Source organism: Pan paniscus, chromosome 8 (genome assembly GCF_029289425.2).
Source record: "Pan paniscus chromosome 8, NHGRI_mPanPan1-v2.0_pri, whole genome shotgun sequence".
Taxonomy (NCBI): Eukaryota; Metazoa; Chordata; class Mammalia; order Primates; family Hominidae; genus Pan; species Pan paniscus.
Window position 1 is genome coordinate 73,866,777 of NC_073257.2, and position 22,644 is coordinate 73,889,420.

Here is a 22,644-nt window from a genome sequence, read left to right on the forward strand (position 1 = left end):
TAATTCTGTAATGATTACAGTGTTGCGATTGCTCAAAAGGTGTCATGAAATAATAGCTGTTTACTGGTGATGGACTGATTAATATTAGAAGATTGGTGTTTCCATTATTTTGCCATTTTCCTAAACAAATAAATACAGGTCAAAGGACACTGGCTGGAAAATCTTCTCTGGTTATGGCTTTAGTTGCTCATCAGCTTGACTTTAGGAAAGTTATTTAATCTCCTTGGACACCAGTGGCTTCCTGTGTGACAAAAGGTTGATCTTTAGGCCCCTCCCATCACCAGCTTTCCATAATAAATCGGTTTTAAGTAACTTTACTCATAAACTTAATATCCTGAGATTTTAAGAACACATCTGCCGTGCCAGATATTACAAAAAAAAGTTTAAATCTTTGCACACGGAGTCTGTTATGATTGTTCCTAGGAAGTTTTTTTTTCCTCCGTTTTGTTAAGGCTCTCAAGGTGAAAAATCATGTCTTAATTAACATTGCTTTGCTTGACTTCCTTATTCGTTGGTCTAAACGACATTCTTTGTGCAGAAGATAAGTGTTAGCTGCAATTTTATAAATGAGGAAACACAAGGAGCCAATAATTCCATGTCTTGCTCAGAGATATGTAAGCTGTTCCCAGTCGAGATTCCTACCAATACAAAATGCAGACCACTAAGGCATGCGGACTCTCATATGAGCCTTTTGAAATTAGCAGACATTAAAAGTACATTTTAATGTGATAAACTGGTACTAAGCCTATTATTCCCTTGTGATCTCTAATGTAAGTAATACAATTTCAAAAGTAGCACAGGAAATTTTCCAATTAAATTGTGTTATTTAAATATATACCAAGCTTAAGACAATGCACAATTATCAGTGTACACATACATATGCTCACCCACGTAGATCATGTCCTTTCCAAAAAGACTGATCATTTGGGGGTTTTAATGAATCTGGACTTTAAAAAAATACAAAATTTTTAAAAAGATGTAAAGAAGTGCTATGCTTCAGGAAAAAAGAAATCATTTTATAATGGTTGAGTCAGATGAATGAGCTAGTTATAGATCTTAGATGATTATCTACCCTCTTAGGATTGTCAGCTTGCACATTTGTCAACTTCTTGGAGGGCCAGGTATTCTCATGACATGCAATTCAGGATGTGCTCAATCACTTAGTAACAAACAGAAGAAATCAAGTTGTAACAGGGACTCAATTAGCAGTGCTCATTTACTAAGATAACAGGCTAATTCGCTGCTTGGTGGAAACTCCATTTTCCGTTTTAATGAAAGCAGAGTTTCTGTAGTTCATGGGGAATATAGTTGATGCATAGAGCTGTGTCATTCATTAAAACAAGTCCTGCCTGCCACCCATTTGTGCTGATTGGGGGTGTCATATGTTAGATAGAAAAATGGCAAGATTCTCTCTTGTGGTCTGTTCCCAAGGCCACCACTTTTTAGGTAAATACCGAAAGGTTCTTCTCAGATCAAATTCTTTACAGTGTTGATCCCCCAACAGCTAATCGCTTATGGTGTCATTTCTAATAAATTCTGTATCCAAAATGACTTAGCCAGTAGCCCATGTAGTCAACTGAGCCAAGCAGTTCTGAATTATTTCCTTTCTTTCCAAGTCTGTCAGAAATAAATCATAAACTTTCAGTAGTCTGATGTTTCCCATTTGTTGTTTGTGGCCAATACCTAGAATAGAAGTAATTGTCCCAATCACGAGGTAGGCACTCAATAAATTATGATGACTAATTAAAATCATGGATGGTCTGAGGCATGCCAGGAAAGGTAGTTATCTACTCTATGAATTACTCTATGAGTTACTGTGAACAAGCAGATATGAGATGCAGATCTAGAGAAATTATTTTTTCTGTGACATTGAATAAGTCCTGCTTGCCAACCTTCTGAATTCAACATCCCGAGTTCTTTAGTAATATTGGAGGAAATGCCTCCCTTTACATGGTAAAACTAAACTTTTGGCAGATATCTGTATGAATGCATAACAGAAAAAATGACAAAAATCTGAAAATAAATATTTGTTATGCATAGACCTGTAAGTGAAAGAAGTTTATAAATGTGTACTTGGAATTCAGTGATCGATTTTGTATCAATAATTTTTTCATATAGTGACTTTCTTAATATCTTCAAAAATCTCTAGGGAATTGAATCATAAGTAGTACACTTACAAGGAATAACTTCAACTTACATCAGAGACCTAAAAGAAAACACAAATGATTATTTCCCAATTGCTTCTTCTGAGTAATGTCTCTTAAAGTGTTACCACATCACCCAATAGGTGACAATTACTCAATGCATTCACGGCTTTATCAGGACAGGATGCTTACATAATTTTGAGGGGTAAGATGATGTAACCTGTCTAGGAGATCATCAACATGTCCTGGAGCAGGCCATAGACAACTCTCTCTACACTGGTTCGTCCTTAAAGACTTTAGAAAACACAGACCCCACTCCATTGTTACAGAGAAAACTCACGGCTCAATTGAGCAGCAAAATTGTCAGTTTCCTGCAACATCAGTGTCGTTCAAGAAGTATTTCTTGAAATTATGAATAATTCAATGTAAGTGAACACACTGTAATCACATAGTACAGATCAAGCTATGCAGGCTATGGGGACAATGCCAAAAAAGTCACTTAAAATATTGTTGAGAAAACAGTACTAATGGACCTCAAAATGTGAGTACATGGTAGCTGTATTTATCAGACACTTACAACTTGTAGCAAATTCTGGCTGTAGCATGGAGATATTGACAAACACTTAGGCTTGTCATTCTTACTGTCGTTCTTTGGGTTTACTGTCTCATTTAAGAAGTCCTGCTCCTCCTCTCCCTTCTGTCTTCCTCCCTAGATGGCACAAATAATCTTCAAAATTTTTCTAATATTTAAAGTTTTATTTTACTATAGTTTGGTCTTTAGCAAGTCTAGAATTTTTTTATATTTGAAATGAGGATCTAATTTTATTTCCTTCTAGAAGTGAATTACTGATTATGTCAGCTTCATTTACTAAATGAACTATTTTGTCTCTTCCCATTGAGAACAGACTGACTGTTGCTATCCCATTATACGTATACATGAATGGACAAAATAGGCAGCAGAAGAGAATAGCAAATCCAAAACTATGTGTGTATATTATATATTATATATAAATTTCATATATTATATATAAATATAATTATATATTATATATAAATTTATATATTATATATAAATATAATTATATTTATATATAAATTTCATATATTATATAAATTTCATATATTATATAAATATAATTATATGTTATATAAACATTTTACATATTATATATAAATATAATTATAAATTATATGTTTATTATATACATTTTTATTTTAAAAATTTTATATATGCATACATATACACATATTTATCTATACAAAATAAATCTTTGGATTCTTTATGCTTTTCCACACACTAGTTTGTCCATTACTGTGTCAATATCATGTCGTTTTACATTCATCTTCAAAATCTATTTTGGAAAGTTCGCTCTATTTTTTTTTTTGACAAGTATGTCTTCTTCCATAGGAACTAAAAAGTTATTTTGTAAATTTCCAGAATAATCTCATTAGGGTTTGAGACTGTCATTACATTACATTTATAATGTAGGAAGGACTTAGTTCTTTGAATTTGAAAGTTTTTAATAAATCTCTTTTATCAAGTCTCGTTCTTGAAATTTTTATAGTTTTATAATTTATATAGATACTATACCTTTCTCATTATATTTATAACCCAGTATAATTCAATCAAGTTTTTACCATTTCTGTTTCTAATTAGCTTCTTATATAGGAAAAAACTGGCTTTTATATATTTATGTTATATAGAACCATCTTGCCAAATTTTTTATTAGTAATAACTTTTTTGTTAGTACAATGTCCGCTTTCTTAGGTATGCAACCTTGTAATCCTCAAATAAGGATTTTCAAATTTCCTCATTTCTGCTATTTAAGTTACATATTTAGTTTTCTTATTGTATTAGTTAGAACCTCTATAGTGTGTTGAATTACAATAATGTTGCCATCCATAACCTTTTTGTAGTTCCTTGTTTTCATAAGAATGACTTAGGATTTCACTATTCAGTATGATGCTTGCAATATGATTTTGGCAAATAGTCTTTTTCGTGTTTAGCATTTTTTTCTTTTCATATTTTACTGGGAGTTTTGCTGCTGAATCTTAGTAAGTGCCTGTTTATTATATATTTAAATAATCATATAATTTGTACCATTTAATTTGACATAAAAATTATATTAGACCTGCTAATGATGATCCAACCTTGGATCTCTAAAATTAATCATATTTGGTCATAGGTATAGCTTGTAATTGTTTTAGTACATTTTAAAATTTAATTTTCTAAGAGGTATTTTAATTATAATTTTTACATCTGCATTGATTTTTGATTTTGGTTTATAATTTCCTTTTTTGTTAGTTCAGGGTTTTGTGTGTAGACTATGCTGGCCTCTTAAAAATGAACTCTCTATAGTCTGTAAATATTAGACTAACATAGAATTTATGTGTTATATGATTAATAAGTAAAACTACAAGTGTAAAACCATCTGGGCATGGTGACTTTTTAGAAAGCAGACTTCCGGTTTAGTTCATCTTTGATCAAATCAATGTTCTCGTCTAACTGTGATCAATTTTGAGAACTTACATTTTCCCAGGAAATCACCCATTTTCTTAAAATTTTCTAATGTATTGCCCCTGAATGTGACACAAATTTGTTTTCTTTATGTTTCAGTCACATTTGCCAAATATTTGCCTATTTTATTAACTATTCTAAGGAATTACCTCTTGCTTTTACTTATTTTTCTTTCACTTTTTTTATTGTTTTTTAAAATACTGGCTTTTTAGCTTCATAGCAAGACTATGGTAAGGTGAACGAGGCACTCTCCTTGGGCACAGAATTGAAGGAAGTGCCAAAAAACTCAGTAATCAAGATAATTTCTATTTTAATGCAATACTTTAGAAAAATCAAACCTAATGCCCCCAAAAATCCCTGATGGATTAACATTTTCAGTAAAGACCAGATCTGTATTACTGATTTTTCCTTTTGTTTCAGCTCCAATATGGCTTAGCACAGCACTGCTCCTGCTCCTTGGTTCATTTATTTTAAGGCTTGGGAAAAAAAAAAAAAACACCTTCCAAGTCTAGAATTTGCAGACCAGTCTATGTCCTCTGTGACTAGGAAACTTCTCTTTAGTAAACTTTGGTGAAATCTGTTATCTTTCTTTTGGTGAATACTTATTAAAAATCTTTTTTATATAAAGCACTACCAGTGATGGATACAAAGATGTCCCTAAAAGTTTACATTCTAGAAAGAAAAAATATATACAAATGTGAAAAGTTTAGTTGACATTAGAGAGGGAAAAAAAATTAGAGAAAAACGTTATCTGGCAGATAATATCAGGCTTACAGTTTTATTGCTCTTGGAATAACTCTTAAAATCCACCAGGTGGTGGAGTAAAATGAATTAACAGTGCCATTTAGCTTACATATTTTCCTAGTTGGAGATGTAATTTTACAGAGCAAGCCACAATTACATATGCACATATTTTAGCTTATTTATGAATTTTCTATTATATCTTTAATTTTTACAAAGCAGAATGTATGTGTTGAAAGATTAAACATTTTTAGCCATCTGATAGCCTTCTCATGCAAGGCACTGTATAAACAAACAAAAAAAGCAGTCTGGTTTAAAATAGGTCCAGGAATATAATTTAAAACAGAAGAAAAAACCCAGAGGCAAATTCCCCTAAAAGATGATTATATTAAGCCTGCAAATTTTAGTAAAAGAATGAGGCTCTAATATTAGGCATCTTAGCTAGAATTAGTACTGTCCAAAAGGTTAAGATTATTGGATTCTCTTTCATATAGTTCTTGTGTGACCTACTTTTCCCCTACCCAGAGATTTTTCAAATCAGATAAATTGATCTGAATGTCTGTATAATTCACTTTTCATGTATATCTTTATTCATTATTAATATGACAGTAATCTTGTGTGTATTAAAACACATAAAAATGATATTTAATATGAATTCAAATTTAGGTTCAAATGACTTGCCTTAAGTCATAAAATTAATCAGTAGCCAAACTATCATGAGATCTGGAGTTCCTCTAAGTCCTGCTTTTCATCATGCTCCACTATCTAACAATGTCATCAGATGATGAAGATGAATTTAGACAGTCAGTTAGCAACATATGTTGACATATCAAGAACTGCGGAATTCTAAAAAGAAATAAAAGATTGAATGACTGTCCCTGAGGAATTTACAATCTAATGGGATTGACACTATAGGAATAATTATACTTTACCACTCATAAAAATATATATAATGAAAATCATTTAAACAAATATATAACCATATATTATAGATCAAAACAGTATCTTAAACAAAAACCGGGTGCATTTAATTCAATTTGTAAATATCTGAGTACCTACTAGATGCAGCATACTAAAATACTTTTTTCTTAATGAGTTTATAATCTAATTATATGAACTAGTTTAGATTAATTGGCCCACCGTAGCTTACAAAAAAAGTGGCTAATAATGTAGCATATTTTATTTCTAAATTAGATTTTCAAAGATAAAAATGTAGCACAATAACCTAATATTAAATTACAAACATTAAGCCAATTACCATTACCAATAAGTGGTAGGTTTGAGATTTTTCCACTTTTGAAAAAGAAAAAGAATTTGGTATGTTATCTGGTAAACTACCGCAAGGCAGTTTTTTTTGCTGCCCTTATCTTTTGGAACTCAATCGCATGGAAGTCTCAATAACTATTTGTTGCACTGAAAAACATTTGCCCTCTTTCCCCCCAAAGTCTCATAATTTTTTATTTTTGTGTAGCTGCTGCTGTCTTGCCTCTATTTCCCAGTCTCCTCTTCCATCTCCCCTTCACAGCTCTTCTCTTCATGCCCTGGCTTTGAGCAGTCTTACCCATTGTCACAGTTGCAGTTGACTCCTAAACCAACGTCTGTAAACTTGACCTTTGTGACTCCAGCATTTCTAACTAAACTCTAAACATTTCTTTCTCACTATTAGTATTCCACCTTAAACTCAGCCACTGAAATCAACTCAACATCTTGCTCTTTAAAAACTAGCATCATCTTCCAACACTCTATTTCTATCAGTATAAAAAGGGTTGGCTGGGCACCGTGGCCCACGCCTGTAATCCCATCACTTTGGGAGGCTGAGGCGGGCAGGTCACGAGGTCAGGAGGTCGAGATCATCCTGACAAACACAGTGAAACCACGTCTCTACTAAAAATACAAAAATTTAGCCTGACATGGTGGCAGGCCCCTGTAGTCCCAGCTACTTGAGAGGCTGAGACAGGAGAATGGTGTGAACCTGGGAGGCGGAGCTTGCAGTGAGCCGAGATCAGCCACTGCACTTCAGCCTGGGTGACAGGCTGAAAAAAAAAAAAAAAAAAGGTTTGACATGTACAGTTATGCAGGTTGTGCTCTGAGCAAGAGCACTTGGCTGAGGGGTGAGTGGGGGCTAAAACTAGACTCTATTCACAGGCAGTACACTTGGACACAGAGCTGTGTCAGCATTAGGGAAATATTTTTAGCACTTCCTCCACCCAAAGAGGATATCTTTGTCTAACTCACACAAAGGTGGCATATGTATTATTAGTATCACCACCATTTCCTCCAACTCACCTATTTCAGAAACTCAGAATCTCCATTCTTTCTCCCCTCTTTTAGGCCCCCATAACATGACTACATTCACCACTTTCTTTTCATCCACACTGCCAAAGAGACCGGAGCAGCCCAACGCTTCATCCCTGCACTGTTTAAATGGCCTCTTTGTTTAACTCTTCCTCTGCTCCTGTCTTTCCTTCACCCTCCAGTAGATTACCCTTCCTTAAAGCACAGTTTTGTCTTGTCATTTACCTGCCCAGAAACTTCATGGTTCTGAGTGCTGTCTGCATTACTAGAAACAAACTTCTCAGACTACCATTCTTCAACCAGCCAGGGTCTAAAATATTTATGATGCCTTGCTCTACCTTGTGAACACTCAGTACATATTTGTTGAATCATTAAATTTAAGATTGCCCACCATACCTTTCCAATGCTCACTTCCACCTAAGTCCAACTAGTCACCCTCATGTAACCTAGGTAACATTGTGAACTGCTGATATTTACAGAACTCCTTCCTAATTATCCTATCTTCATAACCTTGGTGTTGCTGGTTCATTCACTTGGGGCATTGGCCACACCTAACCTTCCAAAGCCTATTCCTGGAACTCCTGTCTATAGGGTTTCCTTGTCTTGTGCCTATACTTGTCCTTTCTTTTAGACTGAATGCCGCATGTATTATGGCTTACTTGTGTTCTTTTCTTCTTTTAATATCAACCTAGGCTTGCTCCTCTCACTAGATGTTAAGCTTCTTGAGGTTAGCACATCTTTCTTGTTTGTATTTGCCTCCTCATAAGCCCCAGATTCAATGAGGAATGTGCAGATAATAAATATTTGTTGAATTGAAAACCATCACCCAGTTGTACATATGCCCCAAAGACGGATTGACTAGCCATTTGACTTTTCAGGTGAAAGGTACCATTGCATAATATGGAAAAGAAAAGATACCATCTCGAAGATTGTTGTTTTTAAATGTTTTTCCTGACAGCAACTAGACTATAAGAAGAGCCAACTTTGTTACTATTGGGTTTAATATATGAAACGTACAATTAAAGTAACTCACTCCACATTGTGTTTTGGTAGAGAGACACTGAATTCCAGGAGCATGAAAAGATTCTGTCTCCGGATTTTCTTTCAGTTGCCCAAATCACTGATTTGTTAACGGAGGACATCGATGGAGTTCAAGAGTAAGCACTTCACTATTACAATCACATGTAGAAGAACAGTTCGAGTTCTGCATCTGTAAATGATTGTGATTACATGTATAAGCTTTTTTCACAATATTTGTTATGATATTATGCACTGAAAAATATCTAGACTTCAAAACACAAAAATTCTCAAATAACTGACTTTTGGCACTACTCAGCAGTCTCCTTTATAAAGAAAATACATCGCAAACCAACTTACTAATATTTACCAAGAGCAGAGGTTTGTTGATAAAAGCAGGCTCTAGCATATGCTGTCTTCTTTTCTCTTTCATTCATAAAACTGTCAATATGCACATTAACTTAAAGGATGTTCTCCCTCATTGTAAGAAGAGTAAGTTGTGTTTTCTGTAATTATAATGGGCAATGCATTTTATTATTTTGGAAATCTTGAGTATTTGCCATCCACCTGTGATTCTCATCAGAAGTAATGCTATACTAAGTACTCTGATTGTGTACATGTTACTTAAAAATGTGAATACAATGGAATTTATAGGCAGTAATTCCAATATATGTACATCTCACTCTTCAGGCCATTTATTTCTATAGTAGATCATCTATTTAGAATTTTTGTCAGATACATCCAACAACATAATATCCTAAAAGGTGTTTTTAGTAATCACCCATTTAAAAAATCATCCCACGTAGAATGGAAGCCTAATTGGCCATCGTGTGTAGAGAGTGGGGATGATGTCATGCACTAGCATCTTGGTGTCAGGTCTCTGCAGGCCAGTCCTTGGGACACAAACAGGGTGTCGTGGACCATAACGGACAAATAGAAAATGACTCTGTCAGTGGTTATCACTGACAAATCTTACAAATGTTATAGCATAAAGATGACTCACTACTGAGAAGGGAATATGACAGATGTCCTGGCTGGAAGAAAAATCCGAGAAGGGAAGGTTTATCAAGAACAGGTGAATAACACTGACAGGCCTTTTCCTGAGCTGCTCAGCTCTAGCGCTGGCAACCTCTGCTGGAAATTGATTATCTGTGATCAGCCATACCACTTACTATCTGCATCTCTACAAGTACGAGTGAATTTAAAATTTCAGAGATTTTTAAGCAAGTATCTCCTGATGATTTTACCATTTTTATAGAAATTAAGGTTCGTTAGGAATTCTGATTCTTAATGTAAGAATTGATCTGCAATACCACTGATCATGTCTTTATGTAAAATGTTATTTTCCATTTCCAGGTAACCCCAAATGTTATTGATCATTGCAATGCAAAACAATAGGTATTTGATACTAGGCAAAACAGCACAATGCGAATAGCAGACATTTTATACAGTTCATAATTTATTTATATTAAATGTCAAGTAAAAGATATTATATTAAATACAATTAATATTAAATAAAAGGTGTTGCAAATAAGTGCTTTTCAGAATTATTTCTTCCCACGTTGTAAATTGTGCTGTGTATCATACTTTGTGTGATGATTTTTTAAAAATTATTGGCTCTCTTTGTTGTTGAATATCTAAATTCTGAACATATTTTTAATCTTTAGGTGGTAAGGCCTAGGATACAGTAAGTGATACAGAAGGTGATGCAGAAGTTAGCAATATAAAAACAGCCAGGCTCAATAGCAGGTTGACCTTTTTAGACTGTCTCATTAATGTAGAAATCACCTGAAGTGACCTCAAATTTTAAGACATCATCTTTGGATAAATAACATCAGTATTATGTTAGGAGCCATTTCTTTGTAAAACAATTTTCTTGAGATTCTTTACATGATTTTCGTAATGGTAATCCTGAAATATTTGCAATCAGTCACTCACTTTCAATTTAAAACAGCATTATTATAAATGGGGGTTATATGCTTTCAAAATGACAGAAATATAGTTTAAGTATCCTATCACCAAGTGACAGAAAATCATAGAGTCTACAAAGTTATAAGCCTATTTAAATAAGTTAGAAGAAATCAGCACATTTCCCTACCTCTTAAAATTAAAAATTTCTCTCCATGAAAGCAGCCAACCAAATGAAACATTAAAGTATCATTAAAACATATTTCTGAAATTCACTTTAAGCAGTTAAATGTCTGGGTACATTTCTCATGATCCCTTAGTTGCTATCAATCATAAATATTTTAATGTAACCTTGACTTTATTTATAGATCCATCTCAATTTTTTTAAAAAAAGAATAAGGACTAAAATGAAAGTAACTATATAAACACAAAAATAACACTGAGACATTTTTAATAACCTTTCGGTAACTGGGCCTCCATGAGCTATTTAGCTCTTGCCTTGAGGTTTATTTCTGCATGTCATATTTAAGAATTAAAATGCACCCCATTGTCAAGAACATGCAAGAGTAATGTAATATTTTTACCCAAATTCTTGGTGAGACAAAATAGATAGGTATATCACCTATCATCACTATACCAAACTTCCTAAAACACAGTGAATCATCTTTCTCTTTCCCTACGTTCTTTCATGCTACCGCCATAGCCATCTCTCCCCTCTCCCCTGTTCCAGCTCCTGTTATTCCCAGAGAAAAAGTTTACGTATTTGCCAGTAAAATACTGGAAACTTTGCATTCAAACCATAGCAATGTCTTCCTTCAGATGCCTCCCTACATAATCTCCTTTGGAGTAAAATGACCGAGCAAAGAATGGAAATGATAAATCCTTAGCCCTGTGGTTCAAGTTAAAAGGGAAGAGACAAATGGTATTAGGGAAAGTGGTGGAGGAAGTGTGGGGGACAGCAAAGATGAAAAAGGTCAAAGAAATTTCACCAAAATATTTTTTGGCAAGTAGTTACTGTCATTCAAACACAACTAAACATTGACAAGTAAAAATAAAAAGCAAAGAACATATGCAAATATTCAGGGCAAATATTTAATTAAAAATACGTAGTGTGCAGATGGCAGATGATGAGTACAATTAGAAGGAAAACTAACTGCTAGAAACAGAAGAAAATGTTAGATTAAAGCTAATAATTAAAGAGGGCATCAATTTCACAAAACAAGAGACCAAAAAAAAAAAAACATGGTAAAATATATGAAGAAGAAGCTTTTAGAACTAAGGCAAGAAACTAAGGCTAAGAGTAAAACCAGTGTAGAACTTACCTTGCTGAAAATCAAGTCAGTAATGTGGAAGACAAATTTAAGAAAACTTACATGAAGTGTAGATTAAAGCAATTATTCGAAAAAGTTAGAATATACATTCAACATAGTGAATCAGAAAAAAATAATCTACACTTCATAAAACTTTGATTTTAATATTTTAATAGAATAAAACCTGCTAAATTTTTGTGGGATAAATTTAAAGCAAGTCACCTAAACAGGAAAATAACAGGCCTCAGACTTTTCCTTAGCAAGGTTAGTCTGCAAAAATCAGTGGTGCAACAAGTAACCAAAACGTAGGAAGTCAAAAGAATATGATTGCAAAATAAAATACTAATTTTGTCTGATGTTCAGTTATAGTGGCAACAAGACATTGCAATATAGAGAACAACTCAGAAAATACAGTATTCATGTGGTCTTATTGAAAAATTTACTTCATAACCCAGCTGAAAAATAAATCAGTTCATTGGTGAATTTTAAACAACAAAAAACTGCCAATGAGAAATTGTGATGTAAGAAGCCTGGCAGTAAGTATGGATCATTTAAAATTAAAATTAAATCCAATATGGTAATAATAGACTGAAACAATTATTCTAGAACATCAACAAAAATAGGCAAGCACATGAGAAAAAAAGTAATTGAATTTCCTTTTCTCACCAAAATAAAATTGAATTGAAGCAGATGACCCCTATTTATAGTAATGCTATTTAAAATTGAAAGTGAGTGATTGCAAATACTTTAGGATTAGTGTTACAAAAATCATATAATCACAAGAAAATTGCTTTAAGAATTGGCTCATAACAAAATGCTTTTAAAAACTTGTATCATAAATGTAAAGGGTTAATATCCCTAAGTATGTGAAAAACTTTTATAAACTTAAAAGAAAAAGTAACCTATAGAGGACATTAAAAAGAAATCCAATCTAATGAATAAGCAAAGAAATATATAAGATAGTAATTTTCGGCCGGGCGTGGTGCCTCACGCCTTTAAACCCAGCACTTTGGGAGGCTGAGGCAAGCGGATCATGAGGTCAGGAGATCGAGACCATCCTGGCTAACACGGTGAAACCCCATCTCTACTAAAAACACAAAAAAAATTTAGCCGAGCCTGGTGGCAGGTGCCTGTAGTCCCAGGTATTCAGGAGGCTGAGACAGGAGAATGGCATGAACCCGGGAGGCAGAGCTTGCAGTGAGCCTGGATGGAGCCACTGCACTCCAGCCTGGGCAAAAAGAGTGAGACTCTGTCTCAAAAAATAATAATAATAATAATAATAATAATAAATTTTTGTTAGATTAGTAGATTTTAAGATTATGGACAAAATCCAACGTAGATTGGAGTATAGAGAAGTGGACCTTTCTGTGTGGTCTTGATGAAAGACTTACTTGACACTGCCTTTCTGGAGGGAAGTTTAGCAGCATATCTCACCATGGCCAATATAACCCAGCAGTCCCAATTTTAGGAATTTATTGCAAAAGATAATTGGAGTTTTGGAAAGATCTTAATTGATCATTTCTCTTTACTTTAGATTCTTAACCAATGGAGGACATCAAAGCCCATGTGGGAATACATATTTCTGATCTATTATTAACTGTATTTAGACCTCTCTCCTACTGATAAGACTTAAGAATGTATGAAGGCTTCCTATTTCTCCTTCTTTACTAATCCTTTTTCAGTTATGTTCATTACCATTTTTTTTCCCAGTCTGCAGCTTGTCTTTTCTTTTTCTTTTTTTTATTATACTTTAAGTTTTAGGGTACATGTGCACAACGTGCAGGATTGTTACATATGTATACATGTGCCATGTTGGTGTGCTGCACCCATTAACTCATCATTTAACGTTAGGTCTATCTCCTAATGCTATCCCTCCCCACTCCCCCAACCCCACAACAGGCCCCAGTGTGTGATGTTCCCCTTCCCGTGTCCATGTGTTCTCTTTGTTCAATTCCCACCTATGAGTGAGAACATGCAGTGTTTGGTTTTTTGGGTGTTTTTTTTTTGTTTTTTGTTTGTTTGTTTGTTTGTTTTTTGTCCTTGCAGCTTGTCTTTTCAATGTAGTTAGATTGTCTCTGGTTCTCCAGAAGTGTTTCATCTGTTTAACAAGGACCAATTTATTAGTCTTTTTCTTTATGGTTTGTATCTTTTTGGTGTCACTTTTAAGAAACTTTGGGCTATCCAAATGTCAGAAATATATTTTTTTATTTAAAATTTGTAATGTTTGCTATTGCCATTTAAATCTTTAACCCTGGATTTTATTTTAATGTATTATGTGGGATGGTATTTTATTTTATTTTCCATTTGGATAACCAATTCTCCCAGCACCATTTTTGAAGAATTTATACTTCCTCTACTGATTTGAAATAATACCTCTGCCATATACCAGGCTCCCTCATATATTGGGTCTGTTTCTGGACTTTCTGCAGATTCCACTGGCCTACTTATTTATCCCATAACAATACCACAAGTTTTCATTATTGTGGAAGTTTTCTTACTGACTTTCACTTAAGAGTGAATGATACTGTAGATTAAACATTGAGAAATATATCCTGCCAAATGATGTCCAGTGCAAATTAAAGATCCCTGGCTAATAGAGTAAAATCCTACCACCACCATCATCAGGATGTCTATATCTGCCAGTTGAGGTGAATGCCTGAAAAAATGTGTCAAAATGTGTAGTGACATGCAACATAAAAAACTGACCATATTGACCTAAAAATTTAAAATACACAATGTTCACATATATACATATATGTACATATATATGACATAACAGGAAATTCAGAGATAGATTAACTTCAAAGTTAATGGAGTCAAGGTCAAAATAGTATCATCAAAAAATGAGGCTTAATCTTAGAACCCATTTTTCTTAGGGTTACAAGATAACTGGCGGTCGCAACTAAAGCCACTTATTCACTCTTTCTTATTTTTATTCAACAGAAAAAAAGAAACTGCATCCTCTGTTATGAATTATTTATAATAATTTAGGAGCAGGCCCATCATAGAACAATAATTATTATTGAGACATGCCATATACCAAATGGCATTATGGCAAGGGGGTGAAATTAGTATGATTAGCTTAGAATAATCAGAACTCACTTTTGGGTTTCAGGTCTACCCTGACACCACTGTAGATGAAATGCATGTTGAAGAAATAGACCTATCTCGACCTCAGCTTTATTTGTTCCCAAACTTGTTCAATCTTGCTGTATTTATTAATCTGATTATATCACTTATTTTGATGTTAAGAATAATAAGGACTTCCATTTTTGAAGACAGCAGTAAAAAGTTGTCATACACATATTACCCCTCTCAAAATCACATAAAACCAACAAGGAAATACCACCTTCATCTTTGTCAAAACCAAGAGAATGCTAATGGTCCAAACCACAAAATATAAAGATGATGGCCACTGTCATTATAGATCAACCAGAAGGGCAGGAGAAAATATAAGGAAGGATGCTCATAGTCACAGAGCTTAGAATGAGCTTATATCTATATCTATATCTATATCTATATCTATATCTATATCTATATCTATATCTATCTATCTATCTATCTATCTGCTTAATCTCCCAGGAGAAGAAACCTTAAAGTACCATTCCAGGAACCCTTGTCTGCAATAGCAGGACCAGGGTGTGCAGGCTTGGAGCAGATCCTTTCTGTAGCACAGGAAATTGACTGTTTATATGATAATAAAGAGAGTCTATTCATTCTTTTCTTTCTTTTACCTTACCAATTAAAAAAAATAAATAAATGCTAGAATAATTGACACAAAGTTACTTCATACAGAAAATGCCTGCTAGTTTGTAGCTTGGCCAGGTCTCCACCTCCAGTGTATTTCCCGAAAGTAGGTATTCAAGGACAAAAACTCCCTTCATCCAAAGATAAGGTGGTAAACAAAGAATATGCATTCCAGGACACCGCAAGAAAAAATAGGAGAGGAACAGGAAAGAGAAATAGCAAATCAAACACACCAGAAAGATATAACCATGAGAAGACAAAAAATATAATCAACTATTTTATCATGAATTTTAAAATATATGAAGCAACTACAGAAAGCATACAACAGAGATATAAAAGCTCAAGGAAGAGATAAAGAAATAAAAGATTATAAAACAGTATCCAAAATAAAAAAAAAAGAAAATAGACTTGAAAAAATTTTAAGATTGAAGAGAAAATTATAACTCTAGAAAAAATGACTAAAACGTACATAATTGGAATGCTTTTTAAAATATAGCAGAATGAACTGGGTGCAGTGTTCACGCCTGTAATCCCAGCACTTTGAGAGGCTAAGGCGGGCAGATCACTTGAGATCAGGAGTTCGAGACCAGCCTTGCCAACATGGTGAAACCCCATCTCTACTAAAAATACAAAAAATTAGTCTGGCATGGTGGCGGGTACCTGTAATTCCAGTTACTCTGGAGGCTGAGGAAGAATCGCTTGAACTGGAGAGGCAGCGGTTGCAGTGAGCCAAGATCACACAACTGCACTCAGCCTGGCCGATGAAGCAAGGCCCTGTCTCAAAAAAAAATATATATATATATATTTACATATATATAACATATATAATATATATTTACATATATAACATATATAAATATATTTATATATAACATATATAATACATATTATATATATAACATATATAATACATATTTATATATATAACATATATAATACATATTTTTATATATAACATATATAATACATATTTATATATATAACATATATAATACATATGTTATATATAATATATATTGTATATATAACATATATAATACATATGTTATATATAATATATATTGTATATATAACATATATAATACATATGTTATATATAATATATATTGTATATATAACATATATAATATATTATATATAACATATATAATATATATTATGTATAACATATATAATATATATTATGTATAACATATATATAATATATGTTATATATAACATATTATATATAACATATATAATATATATGTTATATATAACATATTATATATAACATATATTATATATATGTTATATATAACATATATAATATATGTTATATATAACATATTATATATAACATATATAACATATATGTTATGTATAACATAATATATATTTATGTATAACATCATATATGTTATGTATAACATCATATATGTTATGTATAACATCATATATGTTATGTATAACATATATATGTTAGTTATACATGTATAACATATATATAATATATATATCTCAGAATATTTAACCATTTAGTTCCAGAATATTTTCAGAAATAAAAGAAACAATTTTATAAATGAAAAAAGACATTGAATTTCACAGAAAAATATACTAGTAAAATTGCTATACATAAACAGGGAAGAAAGAAGGGGAAGGGGAGAGAAGGAGGAGAAACAGAAAATAAAGAGGAAGAGGAGGAAAGAGACCAAAAATAGAGTTTGCTCCCCCATCCTCGTTCTCTCTCTCTCTGTTTCTTTTTTGAATGTCATTTTGGTCTTATGAAGCTTGATGTAACTGAATATTTTCAGATTATGGGCATTATAGAATTTTCATTAAAGAAAAAGACCTGTTTTCAAAACTTAGGAAAGAAATGGTTCAATATCTAATCTGAATTAATGTGTGGATTTTTGTTTTATTTTACAGAAAACTGAGAATATTTTTGAATTTCAAAAACCTTGCAACTTGTTTAAAGGATGCCATTCTACTAGATTATTATGTATCTGGATTTTTGTGGGCTAGAGGAATGGATTTCTCTATTATTCAATATTCAAAATTTATGACTTTACTAGCTATGTTACTTCAAAATCTTAAAAGTAAGTACACTATTTTCCTTTGAAGTAAAACAAATTTAATTTACCATATAAATTGAGGTTCTTAAGCAAAAGTTACAGATTTTATTGTAATTCCTTTAATGAAAAATACGGATTTTTCCTGAGTATAACAAATACATAGTTCCTGTCTCCATTGAGTTATAAAACCTCAAGTAATACTTAACAAAGGCTACAGTTTTCTTAATAGCCAATTTGCCAAAGATATGTTAATTTCATTTTAAAGTTGTATCAGTGGCATCCACCCTGTAAATATCTGAGGACTCTGTGGTATTCTTGTGAAATTTTTGTAAATTTAAAACTACACTAAAATTAAAAGTTTATCAGTAACTATTAGCTATCTCTAGAATAGAATATTAGGCAGCTATAACAAGGAGAAAATGAAGAAACTTTCTGTGTACTGTATGGGAAACAATATATAGTTATCAAGTAAAGCAAGGTGCAGAACTACATGCTTTTATTTATAAAAGAAGCAAAAATAAGAATCTATCCATATTTTCATTTGTGTATACACAAAGAAATGCTGGAAGATACAGAAAAAAAATAATAATCAAAATTCCCTGGGGTGAATGGTAGTAAGAACTGGGCATGTGGGCAACAGATATTGGAGGAAGTCTTTTCACAAGATTTCTTCGTAGGTATTTTTGAAATATGAATATATCACTTATGCAAAAATTAAATTTTAAAAGAGAATATGTAACATGGACAGTCCTAAGCTTTGGCGACTTCTGAGCTGAGTATTCACACACTAGAAATAGAATAAAGGAAAGTAAAAATTTTCATGGACCTCACATCCCAAATTTGAGAAGATATTTCTTTTTTAAACTTTTCCTGTAACTTATAACTGACTCAGTAACATTTCTTCTATGTGAAACTTTATATTGTTGATATTATTGCAAAAATGAATTTCTAAAACCTGAGCAGGATCCATCCAACTCCTCATAAACCATGAGAGAGAAAGTACATATGTAGAACCTAACCAGAAAAAAAACAAGGAATCTTGTTTTTCCTCCTGGCAGAAAAAATTTTTTTTAAAAATCCCTCCACACTTTTAAACTGAACAAACTTATAGTCATCATTAGGAAAGAATGTAATTTTAACCAAATGTGCCAAGGAAAAAGGTGAAGTATGTTTACACTTCAACTAGGTAGCAGTAGACTCCTGAGCACGTAGCCAGGTCCATAGGCCTAGATGGACCCCCCTGGTGTATGATGTGAATGTTAGCAAGTAACTGTAGAATATTTTTTATTTCTTATGATGCTAAATTGGTTTTCCCCTCAATAGGAATAGCAAATGCAGGTAACATTTATGTAGATTAACTTATGCCAGTCATAGTGCTATTTGCATTAAAAATATTGTCATGTTTAATTCACATGCCAGCTTATGAGAGAAATTGATAAGAGTCAGAGGAGTTCAGTGACTCCTTAAGGACACACAGGGTCTACACTAGCAAGTGAGGGCCCGTCTTCTTGAATACGACATCAAATGTGCTGGCTTTGGGCTAAATCTAGAAAGCACTATACACATGTAATAGTACCAGGAGTTAGTTTCACATGAATTTCTTTTTTCTTTTTTTTTTTTTTTAAGACAGATTGTCACTCTGCCACTTGGCCAGGCTGGAGTGCAGTGGTGTCATCTTTGCTCACCGCAACCTCCGCCTCCTGGATTCAAGCGATTCTCCTGCCTCAGCCTTCCAAGTAGCTGGGACTACAGGCACGCGCTACCACGCCCAGCTAATTTTTGTATTTTTAGTACAGACGGGGTTTCGCCATGTTGGCCTGGCTGGTCTTGAACTCCTGAGCTCAGGTGATCTGCCCGCCTCAGCTTCCCAAAGTGCTAGGATTACAGGCATTAGCCACTATGCCCGGCCATGAATTCCTTATTTAATCCTCCCAACAGCACTATAATTTTGAAAATAGGTATTGCAGTATTCTCATTTTACATAGAAAGAAAGTGAGGCCAGGTGTAGTGGCTCATACCTGTAATCCCAGCACTTTAGGAGGCCAAGGCAAGAGGAGCATTTGAGGCCAGGAGTCCAAGACTAGCCTGGGCAACATGGAGAAACCCCATATCTAAAAAAAAATTGAAAAATTAACTGGGTATGGTGGCCCACATCTGTGGTCTCAGCTACTTGGGATGCTGAAGTGGAAGAATCGCTTGAGCCCAGGAGGCTGGGGCTGCAGTGACCCATGATTGCATCACTGCATTCCAGCCTGGGCAACACAGCAAGATGCTGTCTCCAAAAATAAATAGATAAAAATAGACTCAGGTCACCTAACTACTAATAATAAAGGTCAGTTATGAGGTAGCATCCTACATTTTCCAATTAATTATAAGTCTAGTATGTTCTTTCATTACTCTAAATTTTCAAGAATACATTTTATTTCTAGAAGCTTTTACTATTTGAGTGGCTTAATCTTTTATATTTTAATCATATCACTAAATGTGATTTTTAAAAGAGCAAATATTTCAGTTAGATAAATGAAATTATAACTTCCCTAATTTTTAAAGCAATTATCTACAGAAAGACATTAGACATAGAAAAACAGTTTTAAAGATTCAACTATTTTCAGAAGGAAATAGTCATATAAATGTATTTTTGTTTGATAAGTATAATTTCATCTGGAATTATAATCAATTATCTAAGAATTTCTCTTTTCTCTGCATCTCTAATTAATATCATTTTATTAATAAAATAATTCAGATTTTTCCATTCATTTATGAATTGCTTTTATCCAACAGATTTTTCTTTTCTGAAGCTACTTCCACTATTATCAAAAGAAGTTTATCATGGAGAGAGAAATGTACAATAATAATTGAATTCCAATTAGAATGATATAGGAAAACCTAGTTATCCAGAAATAATTCAGTGGATCTGACATACATAAAAGATGATCTGGAGGGAGGCAATGGGAAACGAACCAATTGTAATTCATTAAACCAGATTTTAATTGTTTTATGTAGTTTTATGCTTCTTTCTAATTCCTATAAGTAGATAAGAAGCTATACTAAACAGATTACAAGTTAGTGTTTATAGTGTCTTCCTAACATTTTAAATTACTTTACTTTCACCTTATTAGTAATTTTGGTATTTAGGGTAGAGCACTTACACCCCACTGGGAAAGAGTAGCTGTGTAATCCAGAAATACCTGGTCCAGCAATCAGCCTATGTTCTCATAACTTTTTTAAATCTCCACCCATTCCCTTCCAAATCAACATTACAACAAGTGTAATGTTGACTGATGGTTTCAGAGAGAGACAGAGATTTGGCTGGTGGGGTCCACATTGAGCAGCACAATTCCCCCAGATCCCACATTCAGGCCCCCCACTGACATTCATCTCCCCCAAGCGGCCTGTCCAGCCTGGCTTTAGTATCTTTCTACTCTCCACCTCCAGCATCCTCTGTCTTATGTCCACACACCCATCGCTTTTCCGCAAACATAGGACACCCTGGCCAGTCCACTTACCTGACTCCATCTTCCAGGGGAAGGGTGGATAGTGTGTGTGTGGGTTGTAAATAATGTTTTATCTGTCACAAGTAACACTGAGCATAACAGAACCAAACGAGAAAAGAAAATGGAATTATATTTTTATTATAGACATTTTAAAAGTTAAGTCTAAGGTGTTCTTTTTCAACTGGACAAATGCCACAGAAGACGGTTTCGGGTGTTTGTTTTCGTTGGTGTGTAGATGTGAAAGAATAGACGAGAAATCACTGAGCTCTTTACTTCTTAGTGGTGGCCAGGTTGTGTCACTCTTTGTGCATTTTCATCGGGCTCTCACCAGCACCACTGGGCAGATATTTGAGAAACAGCTTACATGAGTTATAAGTCTGTGGCTGTGGAAAAGAAAAAAAACTTGATGTTTTACATAAAAATCCATATTTCTGACTTCCATTGAAAATCTTCAGACCCAGATTTACACATGGAAACAATTGGCTAAAGCCCAGTGTTGATTGACTCCATTCATTTACATTTTCAGCTCTAAGTTCAGCTCTGCTGTGTAGTAACTGAACCTCCCATCTAAGTCTTCCATTCCTCACCAGCTGTCAAACATCTTTTTTTGCAGTTTTCATGCTTTTATTCTGAGACTGTAGAAAAAAGAAAAAACAAACGCTTTTCATTTTAAAGAAAGGTTTTAAAGTACATTTTGAATTTGTTTTTCTTTTTTTTCATCCTAAAATGAAAACATAAACTCTGCAGACAATTGTGTAGCATTGTAGTAATTTACAAATGTTGGGGCAGGGTCAGCGCTATTCCTGAGACAGAGTCTCACTGTGTCACCCAGGCTGGAGTGCAGTGGCACCATCCCAGTTCACTGCAACCTCTGCCTCCCAGGCTCAAGCCATCCTCCCAACTCAGCCCCCCAAGTAGCTGGGACCACGGGCATGTGTCACCATGCCTGGCTAATTTTTGGATTTTTTTGTAGAGACAGGGTTTCGCCATGTTGCCTTGGCTGGTACTCTAACTCATGGGCTCAAGTGATCCACCCACCTTGGCCTCCCAAATTGCTGGGATTACAGGCTTGAGCCACCGTGCCCAGCCAGCTTCTATTCTTTTGCATAAAACATATCAATTTATTAGGAAGAAACAAGAGTTTTACCATTTATCCTCACAAATACTTAACAAAGTAAATTTTGGCACATTGAAAACATCTTGGATTATCTTATTCTGGAAACATCTATCAAAATAATAATTAAGATTTCTCTGGATTTTATTTCAGCACTACATATGTCCTTAGAGGAAAGCATAAAATGGCTTGGAGAAGTTATGGCTGAAATAGGACCAACACATTCGCAAAAGAGTGAGGACTGGAATATCTTTGATGTAAAACAAGCCAATGCTATCATTGATTACTTAAAAATCAGGTAT

General features: G+C 33.6%; 1 protein-coding gene across 7 annotated transcripts in view; it reads left to right on the forward strand.

Annotated features, from left to right (window-relative positions):
* Positions 1-22,644, forward strand: part of CABCOCO1 (ciliary associated calcium binding coiled-coil 1) — a 103,739-nt gene that overhangs the window by 825 nt on the left and 80,270 nt on the right. For 3 of the 7 annotated variants that reach the window (XM_055092880.2, XM_034930633.2, XM_008955801.4), the window contains exons 2-4: positions 8,752-8,855; positions 17,589-17,758; positions 22,496-22,640. In XM_055092880.2, coding sequence (XP_054948855.1) covers positions 8,752-8,855; positions 17,589-17,758; positions 22,496-22,640 — 419 coding nt within the window. The remainder of the gene's footprint in view (positions 1-8,751; positions 8,856-17,588; positions 17,759-22,495; positions 22,641-22,644) is intronic. The other 4 variants (XM_034930635.3, XM_034930636.3, XM_034930634.1 and 1 more) reach the window with 2 other exon arrangements.